Below are 25,390 nucleotides of genomic sequence, written 5' to 3'. Positions count from 1 at the left end.
GGACAATGAATTAACAGCTCCCCCTGTGGCCGGAATCGTGAAGCTGGAAAAAAAATCTTAAATACTTCTGTTTCTGTCTATATATGTTGTTTGTCTGTTGGCATTGAATATTTGCCATAAATGTGTTCATTGTAATCCGCCCTGAGTCCCCTTCGGGGTGAGAAAGAAGGGCGGGATATAAATACTGTAAATAAATGTTCCAGAAGTATTCTCTCCTGACGTTTCGCCCACATCTATGGCAGGCATCCTCAGAGGTTGTGAGGACTGTTGGAAACTAGGCAAGTGAGGTTTATTTATCTGTGGAAAGTCCAGGGTGTGAGAGGAAAAAAAAAACCTCTTTGTCAGTTGTAGGCCAGTGTTAATGTTGCAGTTAATAATAATAATAATAATAATAATAATAATAATAATAATAATAATAATAATAATAATAATTAGCACTGAAAAAGCTTCATCTTCCTGTCTTTTTTGCCTTTGTTCAGAGTCATTAGGATTTTGTGAAACAAAATCCAGCATATCGAACTTGTTTGCTGTGTCATACAATATAATAATAATAATAATAATAATAATAATAATAATAATAATAATAATAACAACAACACTTGGGAAGTGTTCGACTTGTGATTTTGTGATACGAAATCCAGCATGTCTATCTTTTTTGCTGTGTCATACAATACTAATAATAATAATAATAATAATAATAATACATCACACAGTCCTAGACCCTTGGGAAGTGTCCGACTTGTGGTTTTGTGATACGAAATCCAGCATATCTATCTTGTTAGCTGTGTCATACAATAATAATAATAATAATAATAATAATAATAATAATAATAATAATAATAAGCACCGAAAAAGCTTCATCTTCCTGTCTTTTTTGCCTTTGTTCAGAGTCATTAGGATTTTGTGAAACGAAATCCAGCATATCGATCTTGTTTGCTGTGTCATACAATATAATAATAATGATAATAATAATAATAATAATACATCACACAGTCCTAGACACTTGGGAAGTGTCCGACTTGTGGTTTTGTGATACGAAATCCAGCATATCTGTCTTGTTTGCTGTGTCATAATATAATTATAATAATAATAATAATAATGATAAGCACTGAAAAAGCTTCATCTTCCTGTCTTTTTTGCCTTTGTTCAGAGTCATTAGGATTTTGTGAAACGAAATCCAGCATATCTAGCTTGTTTGCTGTGTCATAATGTAATAATAATAATAATAATAATAATAAAAATAATAAGCACCGAAAAAGCTTTTGTTTTTGTCTTTGTTCCGAGTCATTAGCCGTCCCTGGGGCTCCTCTGCCCTCAGAGTGTTGCTTCTTATTTACTGTTCTGATTTTGGAGTTTTTTTAATACTGGATTTTGTTCATTTTCATGGTTTCCTCCTTTGTGTTGAAGTGGTCCACATGCTTGTCAAATAGTCTGTCTGTGGAATAGCCTATTCCTTGCATGTCCGGCCTGGCTCTCTGGAATGACCCCTTGCGTGGGTCCGAGGCCTGTTGGGGCTTGTCCTCCTGGCAGCGGACTCCACCGAAGGACTTTAGGAAGCATCCTCAATCTGGCCACATTTTCCTAAAATAAGGGGTGCAGGACGTAGATGGAATGTTGCCCCTTTGCCAAGCTGCGTGGGGTTCGCTTTTGGGGCCGGAGGGGTCCGAACCAGCCCTCGGTTGCCATGGGGAAAGGCAAGCTTGCAAACCCCTCCTGCCATTTGGTTTCCAGGAGACGTGGTGTCCGTAGCAGCACAAACAATGGGGTTGCCAAGTGGTTCAGGCCAGAGGAGGCCCCTTTTGGGGAAGGGGCTGCAAGAGGGGCCCCTCCCTCCTCCTGCATGCCCAATGACTTTGTATTTATGGGTCGGCAGAAAGAACATTGCCCTTTGTATAAAGACCAAATCAGATATTGTTCTTGTGATCATGCCTACGGGGATTGCCACTGTTTGTATTGGAAAGTGTATACTGTGCTTTTAATCTATATATATATATACTAGCTGTGCCCGGCCACGCGTTGCTGTGGCAAAATATGGTGGTCTGGGAAATAAAGTATTGAGGAATTGGTGGTAGTTAAGGTCAAGGGTAAAGGTTTTCCCCAGACATTAAGTCCAGTCATGTCTGACTCAGAGTGTTGGTGCTCATCTCCATTTCTAAGCCGAAGAGCCGGCGTTGTCCATAGACTCCTCCAAGGTCATGTGGGATGACTGCATAGAGCGACGTTACCTTCCCGCCAGAGCAGTACCTATTGATGCACTCACATTTGCATGTTTTTGAACTTCTGGGTTGGCAGAAGCTGGGGCTAACAGTGGGGGCTCTCCGCTCCCCCAATTCAAACCTGCAGCCTTTCGGTCCAGAAGTTCAGCAGCTCAGCGCTTTAACACGCTGCGCCATCAGGGGATATTATTTCCTAAAGGTTGTGAATATACAATATTTCTGACTGGATTTTTTTTGTCTGTTGGAGGCAAGTATGAATGCTGCAATTAGGAAAAATGATTAGGATGTAATGGCCTTGCAGCTTTAAAGCCTGGCTGCTTCCTTCCTGAGTGAATTTTTTGTTAGGAGGTGTTAGCTGGCCCTGATTCTTTCCTGTCTGGAATTCCCTTGTTTTCAGAGTGATGTTGTTTGCAATATTTTATGTGTGTCTACTGTCTGTGGCCCTGAGAAACAGAGGATTTGCCAGACTTTGATGCTGGGAATACTTTGTTGGGAGGTGTTAGCTGAGCCTTTTCAGTAGTGGCGCCATCTCTGTGGAACACCTTGCCACCTGAAGTTCGTGCCTTGTGGGACTTGTTGGCCTTCCGCAGGGCATGTAAGACACACCTGTTTCGGCAGGCTTTTGAGTTCTGTTGCTGATGTTTTAAAAGGTGCTTTTAGGATGTTTTAAACATTTTTTTAAAAAAATGATGTTCTTAAAATGTTTTTTAAATTGTTGATTTTAGCCGGTTCTTGTAAGCCGCTCCGAGCCCTAGGGGAGTGGTGGCATATAAGTTTGAAAAATAAATAAATAAATAAATAAATATATAAAAGAGTGATGGTATCACGGCAGCGGACAAAAAAAACAAAAGTAAACACCCCACAACCTCGAAAATTGACAGCACAACCCCTCATCCATGCCTCTGGGTTGATACAACAAAAAGAAAAGAAAAATAAAGTCCTAATTAGAGGGAGAGGAATAATTGTTTTTATCCAATTGCTGCCAGTTAAAAGGCTAAGCTCCGTTCACTTGGTCTCCTAGCAACCCACTCAGCCCAGGGAACCCTTTACCTTAACTACCACCAATTCCTCAATACTTTATTTCCCATACCGCCATACTTCGCCACAGCAACGCGTGGCCGGGCACAGCTAGTAAATATATAAAAGAGTGATGGTATCACGGCAGCGGACAAAACAACAAAAGTAAACACCCCACAACCTCGAAAATTGACAGCACAACCCCTCATCCATGCCTCTGGGTTGATACAACAAAAAGAAATGATAAATAAAGTCCTAATTAGAGGGAGAGGAATAATTGTTTTTGTCCAATTGCTGCCAGTTAGAAGGCTAAGCTCCGCCCACTTGGTCTCCTAGCAACCTACTCAGCCCAGGGGACAGGCACAGTTAGGCCTCACTTAGGCCTCTTCCACAGATTATCAGATTTGAACTGGATTATATGGCGGTGTAGACTCAAGACCCTTCCACACAGCTATATAACCCATTTAGAATCTTATATTATCTGCTTTGCACTGGATTATTGTGACTCCACACTGCCATATAATCCATTTCAGTGTGCATACTAAACATAAAGACAACCATACAACAGACATTCAATACCACCACTACCTCAACAATTTCTCACCAACACCACCAGACAACGACACAGCAACACATGGCCGGGCACAGCTAGTATTAATAATAATAATAATAATAATAATAATAATAATAATAATAATAATAATACAGTAGAGTCTCACTTATCCAAGCCTCGCTTATCCAAGCTTCTGTATTACCCAAGCCATTTTTATAGTCAATGTTTTCAATATATCATGATATTTTTGGGCTAAATTAGTAAATACAGTAATTACAACATAAATACAGTAATTTCATAACATAACATTGAACTACTTTTTCTGTCAAATTTGTTGTCTAACATGATGTTTTGGCGCTTAATTTGTAAAATCATAACCTATGTTGATGTTTAATAGGCTTTTCCTTAATCCCTCCTTGTTATCCAAGATATTCGCTTATCCAAGCTTCTGCTGGCCCATTTAGCTTAGATAAGTGAGACTCTACTGTAATAATAATAAAAACATTGGGTGCCGTGCCAAAAGATCTCAGCCGGCATTTGGAAACAATAGACATTGACAAAATTATGATCTGCCAACTGCAAAAGGCCACCCGACTGAGATCTGCACGCATCATCCAAAATACATCACACAGTCCTAGAGACTTGGGAAGTGTTCGACTTGTGGTTTTGTGATACAAAGTCCAGCATATCTATCTTGTTTGCTGTGTCATACAATATTAATAATAATAATAATACACACAGTCCTGGACACTTAGGAAGTGTTCGAGTTGTAATTTTGTGATACGAAATCCAGGATATACCTCTCGTTTGCTGTGTCATACAATATAATAATAATAATAATAATAATAATAATAATAATACATCACACAGTCCTAGATACTTGGGAAGCGTTTTTCAACTCGTGATTTTGTGATACAAAATCCAGCATAGCTATCTTGTTTGCTGTGTCATAATAAAATAATAATAATAATAATAATAATAGTAATAGTAATAGTAATAATAATAATACATCACACAGTCCTAGACACTTGGGAAGCGTTCGACTTGTGATTTTGTGATACAAAATCCAGCATAGCTATCTTGTTTGCTGTGTCATAATAATAATAATAATAATAATAATAATAATAATAATAATATACATCACACAGTCCTAGACACTTGGGAAGTGTTCGACTTGTGATTTTGTGATACGAAATCCAGCATGTCTATCTTTTTTGCTATGTCATACAATACTAATAATAATAATAATAATAATAATAATAATACATCACACAGTCCTAGACACTTGGGAAGTGTTCGACTTGTGATTTTGTGATATGAAATCCAGCATATCTATCTTGTTTGCTGTGTCATAATAAAATAATAATAATAATAATAATAATAATAATAATAATAATATTTATATACTGCTCCATCTTCTCGAGAAGACTCAGGGGCGGTTTCCAGCATGAACATAAAAAACATTCAGTGGTAAAAAAAAAACACCATACAACAAAGTTAAACATAGTAAACATAATAAACAACATCATAAGGCAGAACCAAAACAATTCTACTACAAGGCTGCCCCAGGTAAAAAAGCCTGTATTTTATGAATCCCCATCACCCATCTTTGTCTCTTTCTGTTGCAAGTTATGTGTTTATATTATGATTGCTTGTTGCACTTTACTTGTTGTTCCGCAATGTTTTGCTAATGTTATTCGCTACTTTCTCACTGGATACTTTGAACTCTCTTAGAAAAGGTGACACTTTTTTCAAAACAACTTAGAAAATCCTAGAAGGAACAAATGAGTCAAATCCGTGGATAGTCAAACCTATGGAACAAAGATGACCAGTCTATGAACTAAAACTCCCATGAGATCTAACTGTCATAGTGAGGAGCACCATGAGAGGTAGTCCAACATAAATTAGACCAGTGATAGCCAACCTATGACACGCGTGTCAGCACTGACACGCCTAGCCATTTTTGCTGACAGGCTGCCACATGCAGATTGATTGGATGACTATGTCTTTTGTGGCCAAATTTGGTGTGATTTGGTCCAGTGGTTTTGTTGTTTACTCCATGGGAATTATGCACATTTCATTTATATATATATATACACACACACACACACACACACACACACACACATACTAGCTGTGCCCTGCCACGCGTTGCTGTGGCCAATTGGAATTGCAGTGAATAGCCTCGCTGCTTGAAAGCCTGGCCGTTTTCTACATAGGGCATCCTTGCTAGGCCAGGTTGAATGAGCTGGCTTTGAAGCTGCAAGGCTATTCAGTGTTAATCAAGGTGGGCCACAAAGGGGTGGATATATGTGTGGAATAACGTGCAGTGTGGTAGAAAGAACTGTTGTCTGGTTGAGGCAAGTGTTGCCATGGATCTCCTTGATTAGCATTGAATAGGCCTGCAGCTTCAAGGTCTGCCTGGTTAGTACTTGGAAGAATCCTTTACTGGGACGTGTTAGCTGGGTGTGATTATTTAAGTTGTTTAGCATTGAATGGTCTTGTAGCTTCCAAGCCTGGCTGCTTCCTGCGTGAGGGAATCCTTTGTTGGGAGGTGTTAGCTGGGCCTGGTTGTTTCCTGTGTGGAATTCCCCTGTGTTCTGAGTGTTGTTGTTTATTTAATGTCCTGATTTTAGAGATTATATTGTTGTATATTGTTATTAGAGCACAGTAATTATTATACATTATATTGATAATGTTATATGATTTCCCTGGAACAGGATTATATGAGGCCCCTTCTACACAATGGTTTAAAATTCACACTGAAGTGGTGTGTTTTTTTTTTTGTTTTTGTTTTTTTTTTGTTTTTTGTTTTTGCTGTGGCCTAGGAGGCAGCCTGGCTTTGAAGCTGCAAGGCTGTTTAGTGTCAATCAAGGTGGGTCACAAAGGGGTGCATTCCGGTTTTGGGGTTTTTTTTTGGTGCCATGGAGGTTGGGGATGTGTAGTTTGTTTGTAAGAATGTAGAGACGTGGATGAAGGGTTGTGTTGTAAATTTTCTAGGTTGCGGGGCCTTTAGTTTTGTTCTTTTGCCCGGTGGAGCAATGCCATTCTCCTTTTATATATATAGATAAAGATGGAAGTCAACAGAACTTCAACATTTTTTCATCTTTTTTTCTTTTTTACTTCTCCCCCCAGATTTTTTCCTCTTTCTCTCCCCTTTCTTATTTCCTACTTTACTATAATCCACAATGTTCCCCCACTTTTATTGTATTTCTTGGAAAAGGTCGCAAAAATTAATTTAAAAAAAAGCCTGGCCACCTTCTACCAAGGTTAATCCAGTTCAAAGCAGATACTGTGGATTATCTGCCTTGGCATTCTGGGTTATATAGCTGTGTGGAAGGGCCTTGAGTTCACACTGCCATATAATCCAGTTCAAATCAGATAATCTGTATTTTATAGGCAGTGTGGAAGAGGCCTAAGTGAGGCCTAACTCTGCCATTGTGGCTGAGTGGGTTGCTAGGACACAAAGGGGGCAGGGCCTACCCTTCCGACTGGCAGCCACAGGGAAAACGGCTCTTCCTTGTCCTCTAATTAGGATTTTATTTTTCTGGGTTTTTTATTGAAAGACATAGAGTGGATGACTGTGTCTTTTGTGGCCAAATTTGGTGTTGTTTGGTTCAGTGGTTTTGTTGCTTACTCCTTGGGAATAACACACATTACATTTATATGTGTATAGATTCATAACATTTTTATGGCACAGGAGGCCAAACATTTTGACCCACCTGTAATGAAGTATGAGTTTTGTATTCATGTTTGTTGTGTTTAACTATGTGTATGTGGTTTGGTTGGGTAGGTGTGAGGCGGCGGTGGCCATTTAGTGGCTCTCCTCTGAGATGTGGGCGGAGCTATCTGCCGAGGGGAGAAGTGAAGAGGTTTTTAAAAGTGAAGCCTCAGTCTGTGCTCTGATGAGACACAGGGAAGATTGATTCCAAGTTGATGGGATCAAGGAGACTCAATTGTTCATTTTGAGTCGGTTTTAAATAAGTTTGGTGACTTATTTAATGTAGTCTGTGTCCTGGAAAGGCACAGAGAATCTGTGATAGTATATCACAGGGGTGACTGTGGTTTGAAGTCACTGGATAGTCCAAGTTTCAGACTTTGGGAACCAATCCCAGCTGGACTCACAGAGATCCATTGAAGTAACTGTTTAGAAAGGAGCAGAGGAAGAAGTTTTAACTACTTTAAGTAAAAGAAGTGATACTTTAGAGAGTTTGATTCATCTCATTCTAGTATTGTAACTGTTAATAAGAATATATCTAAGTGAAACATCCTTGGTAACCATTAAGCTTGTGCCTGAATAAACTTGATATTGTTCTTTTTACATCGTCTATAAACTCCCTCAGCTCAATACCGCTACCATTTTAACACCGAATAAAGTAAAAGGCTTCCTCTGAGCTATTGGGAGGCTGAGCACTTTTATAATCTAAAGGTGTCTCTCCACACAGTGGTGGCTGCATTTCCACTAATTGGTGGCAGCTATCTTTGATTATTTAAATGATTCTAATGCACTTTATCTATTTATGAATTTGTTACCCATAATGTGCACCATACACTTTGCTTATCCACTATTGCAACCTCATTGTTTTTAACCTGATGTTTTAATTCTGCGTTGTGTTTTTTAACTTATTGTGTATATTTATTTTTATTGGTTTTGTTTTGTCCTGATGTTTTATATTTTATCATGGTTTGTATTTTGATTTTGCTGTAAGCCGCCCCGAGTCCCCTTCGGGGGAGATGGAGGCGGGATACAAATAAACTTATTATTATTATTATTATTATTATTATTATTATTATTATTATTATTTGGGACATCTATTCGTTATTAATTGGGTCTTCTACGCTACCCACTTTTACAAATTGGTGGTGGTCCTTTACACCACCCATGTACAAACAGATTGGGGGGGGGGGTGAGTCACACTCTCTCAGCCGCAAAGGAAGGCAAAGACACACCATCTCTGAGCATACCTTGACCCCCGATGTCCCCGTTGCCCCTCCAGCTGGAGCAGGAGCTGCGCCTGGAGACGGGGCCCGGCCGGGATGCGGCCTCCCCGCCGGAGAGCAAGGCCCTGGCCCAGCAGAACGTGGAGCTCCGGCGGCGGCTGGAGGAGGAGCAGGCCGGCTACAAGCGCAAGCTGCAGGCCTACCAGGAAGGGCAGCAGCGCCAGGCCCAGCTGGTGCAGAAGCTGCAGGCCAAGGTTAAACCCCCCTCCCCTTATTCCCTCCGCACGGGGTCTACGGGTGGAGACGGGACCCTCTTCTCTTCACGGTCTCCCTTCTCCGCAGGTCCTTCAGTACAAGAAGAAGTGCGGGGAGCAAGAGCAGCAGCTGCTGGAGAAATCCACAGAGCTGGAGCAGCAGCAACTAGTGGTGAGTCATCCTTCTGCGTCAGGCCCTCCAGTCCCAGCGTTGGGGGGCCTTTGAACCCCCTTTGTCATGATCTCCGATCTTTGACATCTCCGGACACAGAGCAAGCGCTGACAAAAATTTAAGAGATGATACAATCCACCGAGAGATGATACAATCCACCGAGAGATGATACAATCCATTTGAGAGATGATACAATCCCCTTAAGACATGATACAATTCCCTAAAGAGATGATACAATCCATTTCAGAGATGATACAATGCATTTAAGAGATGATACAATCCATTCAAGAGATGATACAATGCATTTAAGAGATGATACAATGCATTCAAGAGATGATACAATGCATTCAAGAGATGATACAATGCATTTAAGAGATGATACAATGCATTTAAGAGATGATACAATCCATTCAAGAGATGATACAATCCATTCAAGAGATGATACAATCCATTCCAGAGATGATACAATCCATTCAAGAGATGATACAATGCATTCAAGAGATGATACAATGCATTCAAGAGATGATACAATGCATTTAAGAGATGATACAATCCATTTAAGAGATGATACAATCCATTCAAGAGATGATACAATCCATTCAAGAGATGATACAATCCATTTAAGAGATGATACAATCCACCGAGAGATGATACAATCCATTCAAGAGATGATACAATCCATTCAAGAGATGATACAATCCATTCAAGAGATGATACAATCCACCGAGAGATGATACAATCCATTCAAGAGATGATACAGTCCATTTAAGAGATGATACAATCCACCGAGAGATGATACAATCCATTCAAGAGATGATACAATCCATTCAAGAGATGATACAATCCATTCAAGAGATGATACAATCCATTTAAGAGATGATACAATCCACCGAGAGATGATACAATCCATTTAAGAGATGATACAATCCACCGAGAGATGATACAATCCATTCAAGAGATGATACAATCCATTTAAGAGATGATACAATGCATTTAAGAGATGATACAATCCATTTAAAAGATGATTCAATCCATTTAAGAGATGATACAATCCCCTTAAGAGATGATACAATCCATTCAAGAGATGATACAATCCATTTCAGAGATGATACAATCCATTTCAGAGATGATACAATCCATTTAAGAGATGCCAGCCATAAAACCTCAATTACCCTCTGGTATGTGAGAGCCCCTATAGGAATGGGCTACAGAGAAGAATCTGGCATTCTGTACAATAATGATGTCATGATCTCCAATCTTTGACATCTCCGGACACAGAGCAAGCACTGACAAAGAACGGATGCATGCCATTAAACCTTAATTACCCTCTGGTATGTGAGAGCCCCTATAGAAATGGGCTACAGAGAAGATTCTGGTATTCTGTACAATAATGATGTCATGATTTCCGATCTTTGACATCTCCGGACACAGAGCAAGCGCTGACAAAGAACGGATGCCAGCCATAAAACCATTACCCTCTGGTATGAGAGAGCCCCTATAGAAATAGGCTACAGAGAAGATTCTGGTATTCTGTACAATTAAAAAAATCTGTTGGAATCTGCCCAGCGTGTGTCTTGGTGCTTTCTTCTTGGGGAAGACTTACCCACAGCACAACTGGGAGAAGAGAACCTAACACCCTTCTTCCCTCCCTCCCATGACAGGGCCGCCTGGACCTGGCCGAGTCCTGCCTGCGCCTCGACGAGGAGCACAGCAGCGACCTGGAGAACGCCCTCATCCGCCTGGAGGAAGAGCAGCAGAGGCGAGTGCGAGCCCACCTCTTCTGCAGTTTCTGCTATTAATATTATTGATATTATTGCAAAGGCTGGATGGCCATCTGGGTTGCTCCTATTATTATTAATAATAATAATAATACAAAGACTGGGGTGCTCCTGTTGTTGTTATTATTATTATTATTATTATTATTATTATTAATAATAATAATGGGTTGCTCTTGTTATTATCATTATTATTATTATTACTGTATTAATACAAGGACTGGGTTGCTCCTGTTATTATTATCATCATCATCATCATCATTATTATTATTAATACAAAGCCTGGGTTGCTCCTGTTATTATTATTATTATTATTATTATTATTATTATTATTAATACAAAGACTGGGGTGATCCTGTTGTTGTTGTTATTGTTATTATTATTATTAATAATAATAATAATAATAATACAAAGACTGGGTTGCTCCTGTTATTATAATTATTAATATTAATACATAGACTGGGTTGCTCCTCTTATTATCATTATCATTATTATTATTAATACATAGACTGGGTTGCTCCTGTTATTATTATTATTGTTGTTAATAATAATAATACAAACACTGGGTTGCTCCTGTTATTATTATTATTATTATTATTAATAATAATAATAATAATACAAAGACTGGGTTGCTCCTGTTGTTGTTATTATTATTATTAATAATAATAATAATAAAAAGACTGGGGTGCTCCTGTTATTATCATTATTATTATTACTGTATTAATACAAGGACTGGGTTGCTCCTATTATTATTATTATTAATACAAAGCCTGGGTTGCTCCTGTTATTATTATTATTATTAGTAGTAGTAGTAGTAGTAATAATAATAATAATAATAATACAAAGCCTGGGGTGCTCCTGTTGTTGTTATTATTATTATCATTATTATTATTATTACTGTATTAATACAAGGACTGGGTTGCTCCTGTTATTATCATCATCATTATTATTATTAATACAAAGACTGGGTTGCTCCTGTTATTATTATTATTATTATTATTAATACAAAGCCTGGGTTGCTCCTGTTGTTGTTATTATTATTATTATTATTATTATTATTAATACAAAGCCTGGGTTGCTCCTGTTATTATTATTATTATTATTATTATTATTATTATTAATAATACAAAGACTGGGTTGCTCCTGTTATTATTATTATTATTATTATTATTATTATTAATACAAAGCCTGGGTTGCTCCTGTTCTTGTTATTATTATTATTATTATTATTATTATTATTATTGCAAAGGCTGTACGGCCATCTATTGAGGGTGCTTTCATGGTGCCTGTCGTGCATGGAAGAACGAGGGGGTTGGACTAGATGGCCTCTAGGGATGCCAGAGACTCAACTCGGGCTCCTCTCACCGTCCTGCCTGCAGGAGCGCCAGCCTTGCCCAGGTCAACGCCATGCTGAGAGAGCAGCTGGACCAGGCCAACACGGCCAACCAGGCCTTGAGCGAGGACATCCGGAAGCTGACCGCCGACTGGACCAAGGCCCGGGAGGAGCTGGAGCAGCGGGAGGCCGAGTGGCGGCGAGAGGAGGAGGTCAGGCCAGCGGGGTGGACAGGCGGAGTGGGCTTCCGGTGGGCGAGAGGGGCGTCGGGAGGTGTCTTTCTTTCTTTCTCTCTTTCTTCCTTTAGTCGTTCAACGCCTACTTTAGCAACGAGCACAGTCGCCTCATGACTCTCTGGCGGCAAGTGGTCGGCTTCCGGAGGCACTTCCACGAAATGAAGACCCAGACGGAGAGGTCAGAGCTTAGCGAGGGACGAGGCTGGGAAAATACTCCTTTCCTTCCTTCCTTCCTTCCTCCCTGTTGTGACTCAGCCACAGCATGGCCAGAGTGAGGATGAAGAAGGGGATTCTGGGTTTCAGATACAAGAGCCAGATGAGCCAGGTGATGGGATGCAGGATGAATTTCAGGATGATGGCATGGCTGATTCAGAGGCTCGAGAAATGCAGAACAGAATGAGCTGATGACCTAGTCGACCATAGATAACAGTCAGGATGACATTCCCATGGGAATTAATGAGCAAGAGACAGGGCCGTAGCCAGAAAAAAATTTCGGGAGGGGTTTTGAAAATTTCGGGGGGGGGGGGGGTTGAACCCCTAGCACACACCTCTCCCCGCTACAAACCTGTCAATATCTGCTTGAAATAGTGCCTGGAGGGACTCTTAATAGACTTAGCATGGGGATTTGGTTAACCAGTTAAAATTCATGAGTAAACCAGGTTTTTTTTATAACCTGAAAAATTTCGGGGGGGGGGGTTTAACCCCTAGCACACACCTCTCCCCACTACAAACCTGTCAATATCTGCTTGAAATAGTGCCTGGAGGGACTCTTAATTTTTGCGTCTCATAGACTTAGCATGGGGATTTGGTTAACCAGTTAAAATTCATGAGTAAACCAGGTTTTTTATATAACCTGAAAAATTTCGGGGGGGGGGGGGTTGAACCCCTAAAACCGCCCCCTCGCTACAGGCCTGGCAAGAGATGTCTCATGCCCCGGTGTCGGTTCAGGTGCAAGATAACGAAGACCTTGAAGGGGCGCCGTCATTATCTAGGGAGGACCGGCTGTTATGGAAGGGAGTTCAGTCTCGTAGGAGTGTAAGGTTGGCGGGAAAGAGAGAGGCCTCCACAGGAAAAAGAAATGCATTTTTGGGTTGCTTTTAGAAGTGTGTGTTTGGAGATAGATCTTTGTCAAAGCAAATTCTCGCTTCATCTGTGTGGATGTTCCTGTTTCATGCTTAAGAAAAGATCATTGTTCCTGGATCTTTGAAACCTTTGGGCCTTTGATCTATCGTTTACTGTTTTGGCTTATGGACTTGTGGATTATTATGGCTCATGAACTACTGGATTTCTATTCACTTTTTTACTGCCTGCTTTTGCTCAATAAAACTACAAAAGACCTCCTGTGCCTGACTGGGTGTCTATAGCAAGGTGAACTATTCTGAGGTCTCTCCCTCCCGCAGGGACCTCTCGGAGCTGGGCCACGAACTCTCCCGCTCCGGCCGCGCGGCGCATGCCTCCTGCCTGGACGTAGTCAGCCGCCTGCGCTTGTCGGAGAGCGGTGCCACGGCGCAGGTGGAGAAGCAGGCGCGGCTGGCAGCACAGATGGAGGAGCAGCTGAGGGACAAGGTCCGCGACATGATCCAGCTGCAGGTCCGCTGCGACCTGGAGAAGGCCGAGCTCAGCAGCAGGTGAAGCAGGCCAGGCGCGGACCTCTGTCTTGGGGGGCCTGGGGGGGGCCCGTGGGTCTCGAAGGTGGCCGTGTTTGGGGTGACGCCTCTCCCACCTCACCTCGCTCTCTCTCTCTCTCTCCAGGATCGGGGAGCTCACTTCGGGCTTGGAGCGCCTGAAAGGCCAGAACGCGGAGAAGGCCCAGGCCATGGAAGCGATGAGCGAGAAGCTGGAGGCCTTGGTGAGGAGCAGAGACTCAAGGGAGACATGGGTTCAGTTGCAGGGAAGGACGTTATTCGAACAAGCTTCCTAAGCCAGGCATGGGCCAACTTTGGCCCTCCCTCCAGGTATTTTTGGCTTCAGCTCCCACAATTGGACCTCCAACTCCCACAAGTCTTCCAACTGGGAAGTAAGAAGGACGAGAGATTTTGGAGGTACTGTGCGTCAACCTCTTTTGGCGCCTAAACAGGGACTCCCAACTGGGAAGTAAGAAGGACGAGAGATTTTGGAGGCACTGTGCGTCAACCTCTTTTGGCGCCTAAACAGGGACTCCCAACTGGGAAGTAAGAAGGACGAGAGATTTTGGAGGCACTCTTTTGGCACCTAAACAGGGACTCCAGAAAATGCTTGGTGCTTCCCTTCAGGTATCTTGGTCTTCAACCCCTACAATTCAGTAGGCTGTTAGGAATTGTGAGAGTTGGAATCCAAAACACCTGGAGTGTCGCACCTCAGAGTAGTTCACCTTGCTATAGATACCCAGTCGGACACAGAAGAAAGTCTTTTGAAGTTTTATTAGGCAAAGCAAATATATAAATCAAAGTAGGCAGTTGAAAAGGTTTTCAAAGTTCCAATGAAAGAGTCAGTAAGAATCCAAATAGTTCATAAGGCCTGAAAAATCCATTAGTCCATAAATCATAGCAAAACTAATAATCCATGAGGCAAGGCAGTAATCAGTAGATCCCAAAATCAAGGCCCAAAAATACAAATATCCAGGAATGGTCTAGGGAGGACCGTCTGTCTTGGAGAGGTTCTCAGGTCTGAAGGAGTGAGAGACTGGCAGGAAAGAAAGAGGCCAGTTCTGGGAAAAGAAATGCCTTTCTTGGTTGCTTTTAAAAGTGTCTTTTGAAGTTTTATTAAGCAAAGCAAATATATAAATCAAAGCAGGCAGTTGAAAAGGTTTTCAAAGTTGCAGTGAAAGAGTCAATAAGAATCCAAATAGTTTATAAGCATGAAATGAGAACATCCACACAGGTGAAGCTCTTTGTCAAAGCAAATCCTCGCTTCATCTGTGTGGATGTTCTCGTTTCATGCTTAGGAAGACCGCTCATTATTTCCCATGGGAATGTCAGCCTGTCTGTTATCTATAGTTTTTGGGGTCAACAGTTCATTCTGCTCAAACTGCAATTCTCCAGCCTCTGATTCAGCCTGCATTTCCACGCCATCAACTTCTGACTCTACTGGCCCTTGTATCTGAAACCCAGAATCCCCTTCTTCATCCTGACTCTGGCTAGCCTGTGGCTGAGTCACAACATGGAGGGCCCCAGTTTGCTCATGCCTGCTCCAAACTGTCAGGTCCCGTCTAGGATTCTGTGATTCTAATGCTGACCCCGAGGCCCGGGATGGTCTGACACTGCTCCTGTCCTTCCAGGAAGCTTCTCGCGCCCAGGAGCAGGCCTTGGCCGAGGCGGAGGAGATGGACGCCCTGCGGACGGAGTCCGAGGCCCTCCAGCAGACTCTCCGGGACCTCGCACAGGTAGGGGTCAAAGGGGCGGGGCTTCCAGGAGGCATCCTCTCACTCTTTGGGAAGCCCTCCTACTGGCTCCATTGATAAGTCTCCTCCTTCTCTCCTCCTCCGCAACAGGCTGTGCTCTCGGACGCCGACAGTGCCGTCCAGCTCTCGGCTGCCTCCTCCTGCGAGAGTGACGCCGTGGGCCTCGGCCTGAGGGGCCTCTCGTCCAGCCTGCGGACCCCCTCCCCTCTACGCCGCCCCTCCCCCCGCAGGGGCCTCTCCCCCGTCTTCCCAGCGGAGCCCACCCTGGTCCTGGTGCAGGCGGCCCTGCACAAGCGGCAGCTCCAGCTCCAGGTGAGGAGGGAGGGTTGACTCATCCAAACACAGAGTCAGTGTTCAAGCCCAGAGGTCATACACAGAGAGTTTTTGAATCAAAGCCAAAATCCACAATCCAGTAGTCCACTCTCCGAGGTCAAACAAGTGAGATAATAATAATAATAATAATAATAATAATAATAATAATAATAATAATAATTTTATTTATTACTCACTTCTCCTCCTGTATCAGAATCCAAAGCACCTAAGTCAAATCCAGGGTTCACAAAGCCAGTCGCACAATGAGTTCACGATAAGCAAGATGTTGCCTACAATAACAAGACTGTGGACTCGAGTCTTTTCTGCTAAGGCCGTCCACTTGCCTCACCTCCAACAGACCTTTGATGATGCCATTAGCCACAGATGCAGGCGTTCACAAAGCCAGTCACACAAGGTGTTTGCGATAACACCCTCCAGCAAGACGTTGCCTCCAGCAACGGCAGATTCAAAAGTCTTTTCTGCTCAGGCCACAGGTGTTGCTTGTGGGCAGCCTGTGTCTCACCCCTTTCCTGTCCTTAGGATCTCCGTGGGAAATTCGAGGCGGCCCAGGACCGGATCTCCTCCTTGAAGAGGCAGCTGGCCGAGCGCGACGAGGACCGGCGGTCCTTAGAGCAGGAGGCCCAGCGGCTGAAGGGCGACCTGGAGGCCGTGGCCGTGGCCCAGGAGGAGGCCTCGCGCGACGCCACCCGCTTCCGCTCCTCTGCGGAGCACCTGGGCAGGTGAGCAGCTAGACCGGATCCAGGGAGTGCGGGTGGTGAGCTTAGACTCGTTGTCATGAATACTTTTCAAAACAAAGGTTCTTTATATTGCAATTTCCAGTGTCAGAGAGTATTTCAGAACTTTTACACAACTCACTATATATATATATATATATAAGAGTGATGGCATCAGGGAAGCGGACAAAACAACAAAGCTACAGGCCCCCCAACCTCGAAATTTGACAACACAACCCATCATCCACAGCTCTAGAACAATAACACGTTTATTCTGGCACAAAGCTTAATGGTTACAGTAACTTTCTCTTTAGATGCACTTTGGTTAACAGTTGCAAGGCTAGAATGAGGTGTTTCAAACTTCTTAAAATGTCACTTCTTTCTTTACTGCTCTAAACTGCAGTCACCCTGTGAATTACAATCACAGATTATCTGTTCCTCATCAGGAGACAGACTACTTTAAAATAAGTCACCAAACTTATTTTAAATTGATTCAAAAATAAGCATTTGAGTCTCCCTGATCCATTCAACTGAGCGTCAGTCTTCCCTGTACCTCATCAGGGCACAGACTAACTGCTTCTTTTTCAAACATCCAACATCTCTTCTCCGCAATGTGTCACATCATTGTTGCTTACCATCTTTTTCTCCCCAAAACGCCGTTAGCGAGAAGGCCGCCCTGGAGAAGAGCTTGAAGGCCGCGCTGGAGGAGCTGGAGGAGCTGCGGCGGGAGAGCGAGCAGCTGCGGGCGGCCAACAACGACCTCCGGCGTCTTCGCGAGGCCCTCGAGGAGGAGAAGGAGGAGCTCCTGAGGGACCAGGAGCGGGGACAGAAGGAGACAGAGCGCAGGTGACCTGGGGCAGGGAAGGGAGCCCCAGACAAGAGGTTATGGGCCCCGACTTGTTCCCGTAGCCTTGGCGGAAGGAAGACACAGCTGCCCTTCTGTCCCTCAGTCAGAGGCACCTGGAGCACCTGGAAGGGGCCAGATCCAGCCTCAAGAAGGAGCTCGTCCTGGCCAAGGAGGCCCTGAGCAAAGCCAGCCTGGAGAAGGAGGTCCTGGAGAACGAGAAGGCCGAGGCAGCGGCAGCCCTGACCAAGGCAAGGCACGGGGATTGCGGGGGGGACGGGGACCCCTTGAATGTTCCCTTCATGCAGAAAGAAGCCCACTTATTATTATTATTATTATTATTATTATTATTATTATTATTATTATTTTTATTATTATTATTATTGTATGACACAGCAAACAAGACAGATATGCTGGATTTCGTATCATAAAATCACAAGTCAAACACTTCCCAAGTGTTTAGGATTGTGTGATGTATTGGCTATTATTATTATTATTATTATTATTATTATTATTATTATTATTATTAATGCTATTACTACGGTATCATCATCCTATAGAAGGGCTGAAGGCAGACTCTATTATTATTATTATTTTATTTTATGACACAGCAAACAAGACAGATATGCTGGATTTCGTATCACAAAATCACAAGTCGAACACTTCCCAAGTGTCTAGGATTGTGCGATGTATTGGCTATTATTATTATTATTATTATTAATGCTATTACTATCATCATCCTATAGAAGGGCTGAAGGCAGACTCTATTATTATTATTATATTATTTTATGACACAGCAAACAAAAAAGATATGCTGGATTTCATATCACAAAATCATAAAGTCAGACACTTCCCAAGTGTCTAGGATTGTGTGATGTATTATTATTATTATTATTATTATTAATGCTATTACTATCATCATCCTATAGAAGGGCTGAAGGCAGACTCTATTATTATTATTATTATATTATTTTATGACACAGCAAACAAGATAGATATGCTGGATTTCGTATCACAAAATCACAAGCCAAACAATTCCCAAGTGTCTAGGACTGTGTGATTTAGTATTATTATTATTATTATTATTATTATTATTATTATTATTATTATTATTATATTGTATGACACAGCAAACAAGATAGATATGCTGGATTTCGTATCACAAAACCACAAGTCGAACTCTTCCCAAGTGTCTAGGACTGTGTGATGTATTTTCGGATGATGCGTGCAGATCCCAGTAGGGTGGCCTTTTGCAGTTGGCAGGTCGTGATTTTGTCAATGTCTATTGTTTCCAAATGCCGGCTGAGATCTCTTGGCACGGCACCCAGTGTGCCCATCACCACCGGGACCACCTTCACTGGTTTCTGCCAGAGTCTTTGCAGTTCAATCTTGAGGTCCTGAGAGCGGTTGAGTTTTTCCTGTTGTTTTTCGTCAATGCGACTGTCACCTGGGATGGCAACATCAATGATCCAAACCTTTTTCTTTTCCACAATTGTGATGTCTGGGGTGTTGTGTTCCAGAACTTTGTCAGTCTGGATTCGGAAGTCCCACCGTATCTTTGCGTGCTCATTTTCCAATACTTTTGCAGGTTTGTGATCCCACCAGTTCTTTGCTGCTGGGAGGTGGTACTTGAGGCATAAGTTCCAGTGAATCCTTTGGGACACATAGTTGTGCCTCTGTTGTGCCTCTGTAGTTGTGCCTCTGTCTGTCTGTGCAATTTTCTTACAGCAGCTGAGGATATGATCCATGGCTTCGTCGGTTTCCTTGCACAGTCTGCACTTTGGGTCATCAGCTGATTTTTCGATCTTGGCCTTGATTGCCTTTGTCCTGATGTCTTGCTCCTGGGCTGCAAGGATCAGGCCTTCTGTCTCCTTCTTCAGGGTCCCATTCGTGAGCCAGAGCCAGGTCTTCTCCTTCTCAGCTTTTCCTTCAATTTTGTCAAGGAACTTTCCATGCAATGTTTTGTTGTGCCAGCTGTCAGCTCTAGTTTGTAGTGCGGTTTTCTTGTACTGGTTTTTTGTCTGTTGTGTTTTCAGGAGTTTCTGATTTTTGACTTCAATCAAAGCAGGTTCTTCACTTTGCTTTACATATTCTGCCAGGGCATGATCTTCTTCTTCTTCTTCTTCTTCTTCTTCTTATTATTATTATTATTATTATTATTATTATTATTATTACTGCTTGGTGGCCAACTATAGTCCGGCCCTCCAGTGGTCTGAGGGATCGTGAACTGGCCCCCTGTTTAAAATGTTTGGGGACCCCTGCTTTAGTAAATTCCCCTTGCAGCTATTTTAAACTCCACCTTTGTCTTCCTTCCATGTGTTCAGCTTCTTAGCGGTGGCTCATACGGTGTCGGCACATGTGGATGTTTGTGCCCGGAGTGGCTCTAACCCTCTCCGTTCCTTTTCCCTTCCCACACTCCACGTCTCGTCTTCTCTGTTTCCGGCCCAGTTAGAGGCAAACCTGGCCGATCTCCAACTGGCCCTGAGCCGGACCCGGACCGAGGAGGCCTCCCTGCGCGACTCCCTCTCCAAGATGGGCGCCCTCAACGAGGCTCTGGCGCAAGACAAGACGGAGCTGCACCGCGTCATCGTCCAGGTCAGGACTGGCTGGCGGTCAGGGCCGGAAGGGGCAGCGGCGGGAGGGGAGTCCGCCTTGACCGGTCCGGCTTCTCCTTCGCAGCTGGAGGAGGAGAAGGCCTCCCTCCTGGGGAGGAAGGAGGCCGCGGAGCAGGAGAAGGCCACCCTCCGGGAGGAGCTGGTGCGACTGGAGCAGGAGCGGCTCGACCTGGCCACGCAACGCCACGGCTTGGGACACTCTCTGCAGGCGGCGGAGGCCGGCCGGGAGGCGCTGGAGCAGGAGGTGGCGGCCGTGCGGGAGGAGCGGGAACGCCTCCAGGAGCAGCTGGGGCAGGTGGAGTCTGGCGGGTGACAATGGTGGGGAGGTAGTGGTGGTCTTGAATGTCTGTTGTATGGTTGTCTTTATGTTTAGTATGCACACTGAAGTGGATTATATGGCAGTGTGGAGTCAAGATAATCCAGTGCAAGGCAGATAATATAAGATTCTAAATGGATTATATAGCTGTGTGGAAGGGCCTTGAGTCTACACCGCCATATAATCCAGTTCAAATCTGATAATCTGTGGAAGAGGCCTAAGTGAGGCCTAACTGTGCCTGTCCCCTGGGCTGAGGAGGTTGCTAGGAGACCAAGTGGGCGGAGCTTAGCCTTCAAACTGGCAGCAATTGGATAAAAACTTCTATTCCTCTCCCTGTAATTAGGACTTTATTTTTCTTTTCTTTTTGTTGTATCAACCTAGAGCCGTGGATGATGGGTTGTGTTGTCAAATTTCGAGGTTGTGGGGTGTTTAGTTTAGTTGTTTTGTCCGGTGCCGTGATTCCATTACCCTTTTATATATATAGATGTGCTCGGCCACGTGTTGCTGTGGCTAGGACTTAATTTTACTTTTCTTTTTGTTATATGAACGTAGAGGCGTGGATGAGAGATTGTGCTGTCCGTTTTCAAGGTTGTGGGCCGTTTAGTTTAGTTGTTTTGTCCGGTGCCGTGATTCCATTACCCTTTTATATATAGATGTGCCCGGCCATGTGTTGCTGTGGCTAGGACTTAATTTTACTTTTCTTTTTGCTGTATGAACGTAGAGGCATGGATGAGAGATTGTGCTGTCCGTTTTCAAGGTTGTGGGGCGTTTAGTGTAGTTGTTTTGTCCGGTGCCGTGATTCCATTATCCTTTTATATATATAGATAGATGGAGCATTGATCTAAGCCAGGAGACTTGCCTGCAAATTAGAACAGATACCCAGCTTCGTAGATCAACGCAGAAGCAAAAATCATGGGAAGCAAAAATTCCAGGGGAAACGTAACGCTTTCATGTCTGTTTATTGGGAGCTCACACGCACTCTGAGCTTCAGTTCAGGCAACAGGGCTTTCAAGTTACAGCCAAGCCTGGGTTCTCTAGTGTCAGCGAGGAGTGGAGGTCAGGCTGCGTGCTGGGTGGGTTTCTTCAAACTCCATCAATCATCTGCTCCAGCACCCTGATGAATTGGTGAACCGGCTGTCTCACCAATTCCTATTCAATGTCAGACTCAAACACATCTTTAGTCTGAAGTCCAAACATTTATTTCAATATCTATATTACATATTTACAAGCAAAAGCCATCGCTCTGAGCTGGCATCCTTACTACAGCCTCTTGCCTCGGCAAGCACCAGCTCAACACACTCAGAGATAAGAAACATTCCTCAGTCCGAAGGAAGTTCCGGCCTCCAAAGGCCGGAAATCATGCCTGATAGGTCATAGCAATCACAACAGGCTGTCAGTCAAAACTAGCCTGCTGTTAACTGTTTCATTACTGAAACACACACTCTAGCAAAACAGCAGAAAACACTTGATTTACATTTCATACACTTACAACCATAATCCAACATCTAGTTCATCAGCCGCTGACTGCTGTGACTGCGGCTGGGTTACAACATTGTCAGCCAGTGGAGTGACATTAGGATCGGTGTTATATGTTCCTGTAACCAGTCTTGCTCTCTGCAGGCAACCCGCCAGAGGAACGCGGCCACGGAGGAGCTGTCGGTGGTGCGCCGAGAGCTGGAGCGTCACAGCGAGGCTGTCCTCCGCGCAGCCAAGGAGAAGGAGGCTCTGGCCAAAGACAAGGCCGGCCTGGCCGTGCAGCTGGACGCCTCCGAGCGGGAGAACCGGGGCCTGGCCCAGGAGATGGCCGGACTCAGGTATGACGGGATGATGGGGTGCAGAGTGGATTCCAAAAATTCATCATCCCGGTCTCACCTTCCTCTCCAGACTGTATTCCCATGCGGAGAATCAGTACTGGTCAAACAAACACTCCAGCAGGCGAAGGTTCAGTTGAAAATCCAACGGCACTTAAGCTTTATTTACATATCTATTTACAGTTGCATTTCTCGGCTTCAGAGCATAGCATTCATAGTCCATCTTCAGCGAAAGCTCAAGCCGAACACACAGATAAGATAAGAAACACATTCCTCTGTCCAGAGGAAGTTCCGACCCCCAAAGGCCGGAAGTCATGCCTGACAGGTCATAGCAATCACAACAGGCTGTCAGTCAAAACTAGCCTGCTGTTAACTATTTCATTACTGAAAAATACACACTCTTGCTCATCAGTAGTAAACACTTGATTTACATTTCATACAAAATACAACCATACTCCAACAAGGTACATATCCCGAGACCTCGGCCCACTTTACCTGGGCACCAAGTGCTTTCTCCAGCCACTTCCAGGCCCAGGAGAAGTAACCAAGGTGCCGCAGAATTGTTTACAAACAGATCGCGCTGCCCTGTGCAAAGATGTCAGACGGGGGAATCTTTTTAAAATCCCACCCCTGACACCAATTGAGGAGATGTGGATGAGTTTCTATCAATTAATTATATTTATATTATTATATATTTTATATCCGCTGCCACCAGTGTAAAGATGTTTATAATGAGGCCACCAGATGTTAAGAGGATTATCAACTCTTGCCACCACTATTGGAAGATATAGCCACTAGCTACTTAAGAGAGGAGACCTTTTAAATTTTGTTTTTCTTCTTCTTGTTTGTTTTTGATGGTAATATATATGACAGAAGCTGAGATGTTCAAAAGAACAACAACACGTTTATTCTGGCACAAAGCTTAATGGTTACAGTAACCTTCTCTTTAGAGGCACTTTGGTTAACAGTTGCAAGGCTAGAATGAGGTGTTTCAAACTTCTTAAAATGTCACTTCTTTCTTTATTGCTCTAAACTGCAGTCACCCTGCGAATTACAATCACAGATTATCTGTTCCTTATCAGGAGACAGACTACCTTAAAATAAGTCACCAAACTTATTTTAAATTGACTCAAAAATAAGCATTTGAGTCTCCCTGATCCCTTCAACTGAGGATCAGTCTTCCCTGTACCTCATCAGGGCACAGACAACCTTAAAATAAGTCATCAAAGTTATTTTAAATTGACTCAAAAACAAGCATTTGAGTCTCCCTGATCCATTCAATCAAGCGACAGTCTTTCCTGTACCTCATCAGGGCACAGACTAACTGCTTCTTTAACTAACTAACTAACTGTGGCCCCCCGACTATGGAATTCACTGCCCACTGAGATCAGGCAAGCTCCCACTCTGTTAGCTTTTAGGAAAGATTTGAAAACATGGCTCTTCCGCTGTGCTTTCGGTGAGTAATTTTGCTATATATTTCTGTGTTACTCCCCCCTCAGTATTTATCTTCTAGACTGCCCTAATTTCATGTGTCCCTGTCCACAGTGGAGTACCCCCTCTGTCCCTCTCACTCCGAGTTTTATCCTCGTGTCCATACGGCCTGCCCTTGTTTTACTGATTTTTTTTTATTTCTTGATGTAATGTCTATTATTATCTATTGTATTGCTTTTAATTGTGTTATGATATGTTGTTTTTATATGTTATTATATTGTATCGCTCTGGGCGTGGCCCCATGTAAGCCGCCCCGAGTCCCCGTTGGGGAGATGGTGGCGGGGTATAAATAAAGTTTTATTATTATTATTATTATTATTATTATTATTTTTCAAACCTAAACTTCTCCACCAAAACGGCAGTTGGCTCCGCCCCCTTCTCCATGGCAACCAACTCATGAGTGCAGATTAACTGAAATATTGACCCTTTTGAAACGCAATTAAACATGACATCTGTAAACTAAAAAATTCACACTTTGTTACACTGGCCAACAAAGGATTCCCATAAGCCACAGCAACGCGTGGCTGGGCACAGCTAGTGTACCCTAAATGTATGACGTGCTCTTCCCGCCGTGTGCCCAGGTCCGAGAAGGACTCCCTGGAGGCCGCCCTCTTTGAGGCCCAGCGGCGCCTGGCCCAGACGGAGGCCCAGAAGGAGCGGCTGGAGGCCGAGGGACGGGCCTGGCTCCTGGCCAAGGAGGCCTTGCAAGGTGAAGCTGGCCGGGGTCCCTTTGCCGGGTGGGCAGCCGTTCAGCCACTTCAGGCCTTGCGCTCTGACTGTCGGCCACCTTGGCCAAAACGGGCTGGCTCCCCCACTTTGCCCTGACGCCCATCTGTCCATCCGCTGCAGTGGAGCTCCAGAGCGTCCGGCAGCAGACGGAGTCCACGGTTTCCCTCCTGGAGCGAGAGAGAGACCAGGCGGCGCAGAAGGCGGCTCAGGTGGAACAGGAGGCGCAGGCGGCCCTGAGGAGCGCACAGGCGGCCCACGAGGAGCACCTGGACCGCCTCCAGCGGGAGAAGGTACGATCGGGGCACGGCTTGCAAGGCTATTGGCAAAAAAACAAAGTCTTCTTTGTTTACTCACGAACACCATACAGGCACATTTCTTATTGAAGTCCAGTCATGGATATGATGTAGTTCTCCGTGTGTCGAGTACACAGGGTATCATTCCTAATCAATAGTCCATAGTCTTTTAATTTACTTGTACTCACCAAAGTCCATAAGCATACTTCTATATTGAAGTCCAAACAGCAACATACATGCATCCACCTCCACTGAGGTCTGGTGCAAAAGTGAATACAAAAATGGAGTCCTGAGTCTGAACATGCTCAGTACAATGACATATCTATAACCCCTCCCATGCCAAAGAGGTCCAGTCAAACTGGCAAATCA

General features: G+C 43.7%; 1 protein-coding gene across 5 annotated transcripts in view; it reads left to right on the top strand.

Moving 5' to 3' along the window:
• Positions 1-25,390, top strand: part of crocc (ciliary rootlet coiled-coil, rootletin) — a 55,066-nt gene that overhangs the window by 5,385 nt on the left and 24,291 nt on the right. For all 5 annotated transcript variants that reach the window (XM_062965634.1, XM_062965631.1, XM_062965635.1 and 2 more), the window contains 17 exons: positions 8,784-8,981; positions 9,070-9,153; positions 10,815-10,912; positions 12,308-12,473; positions 12,569-12,675; positions 13,898-14,125; positions 14,250-14,346; positions 15,754-15,858; positions 15,967-16,188; positions 16,729-16,928; positions 17,586-17,768; positions 17,873-18,017; positions 20,215-20,361; positions 20,446-20,676; positions 22,318-22,511; positions 24,581-24,708; positions 24,849-25,018. In XM_062965634.1, the coding sequence (XP_062821704.1) occupies positions 8,784-8,981; positions 9,070-9,153; positions 10,815-10,912; positions 12,308-12,473; positions 12,569-12,675; positions 13,898-14,125; positions 14,250-14,346; positions 15,754-15,858; positions 15,967-16,188; positions 16,729-16,928; positions 17,586-17,768; positions 17,873-18,017; positions 20,215-20,361; positions 20,446-20,676; positions 22,318-22,511; positions 24,581-24,708; positions 24,849-25,018 (2,703 nt within the window). The remainder of the gene's footprint in view (positions 1-8,783; positions 8,982-9,069; positions 9,154-10,814; positions 10,913-12,307; positions 12,474-12,568; positions 12,676-13,897; positions 14,126-14,249; positions 14,347-15,753; positions 15,859-15,966; positions 16,189-16,728; positions 16,929-17,585; positions 17,769-17,872; positions 18,018-20,214; positions 20,362-20,445; positions 20,677-22,317; positions 22,512-24,580; positions 24,709-24,848; positions 25,019-25,390) is intronic.

This window comes from Anolis carolinensis, unplaced genomic scaffold (genome assembly GCF_035594765.1).
Source record: "Anolis carolinensis isolate JA03-04 unplaced genomic scaffold, rAnoCar3.1.pri scaffold_15, whole genome shotgun sequence".
In the NCBI taxonomy this organism is placed as follows: domain Eukaryota; kingdom Metazoa; phylum Chordata; class Lepidosauria; order Squamata; family Dactyloidae; genus Anolis; species Anolis carolinensis.
This window is presented reverse-complemented; position numbering and strand designations above follow the sequence as displayed.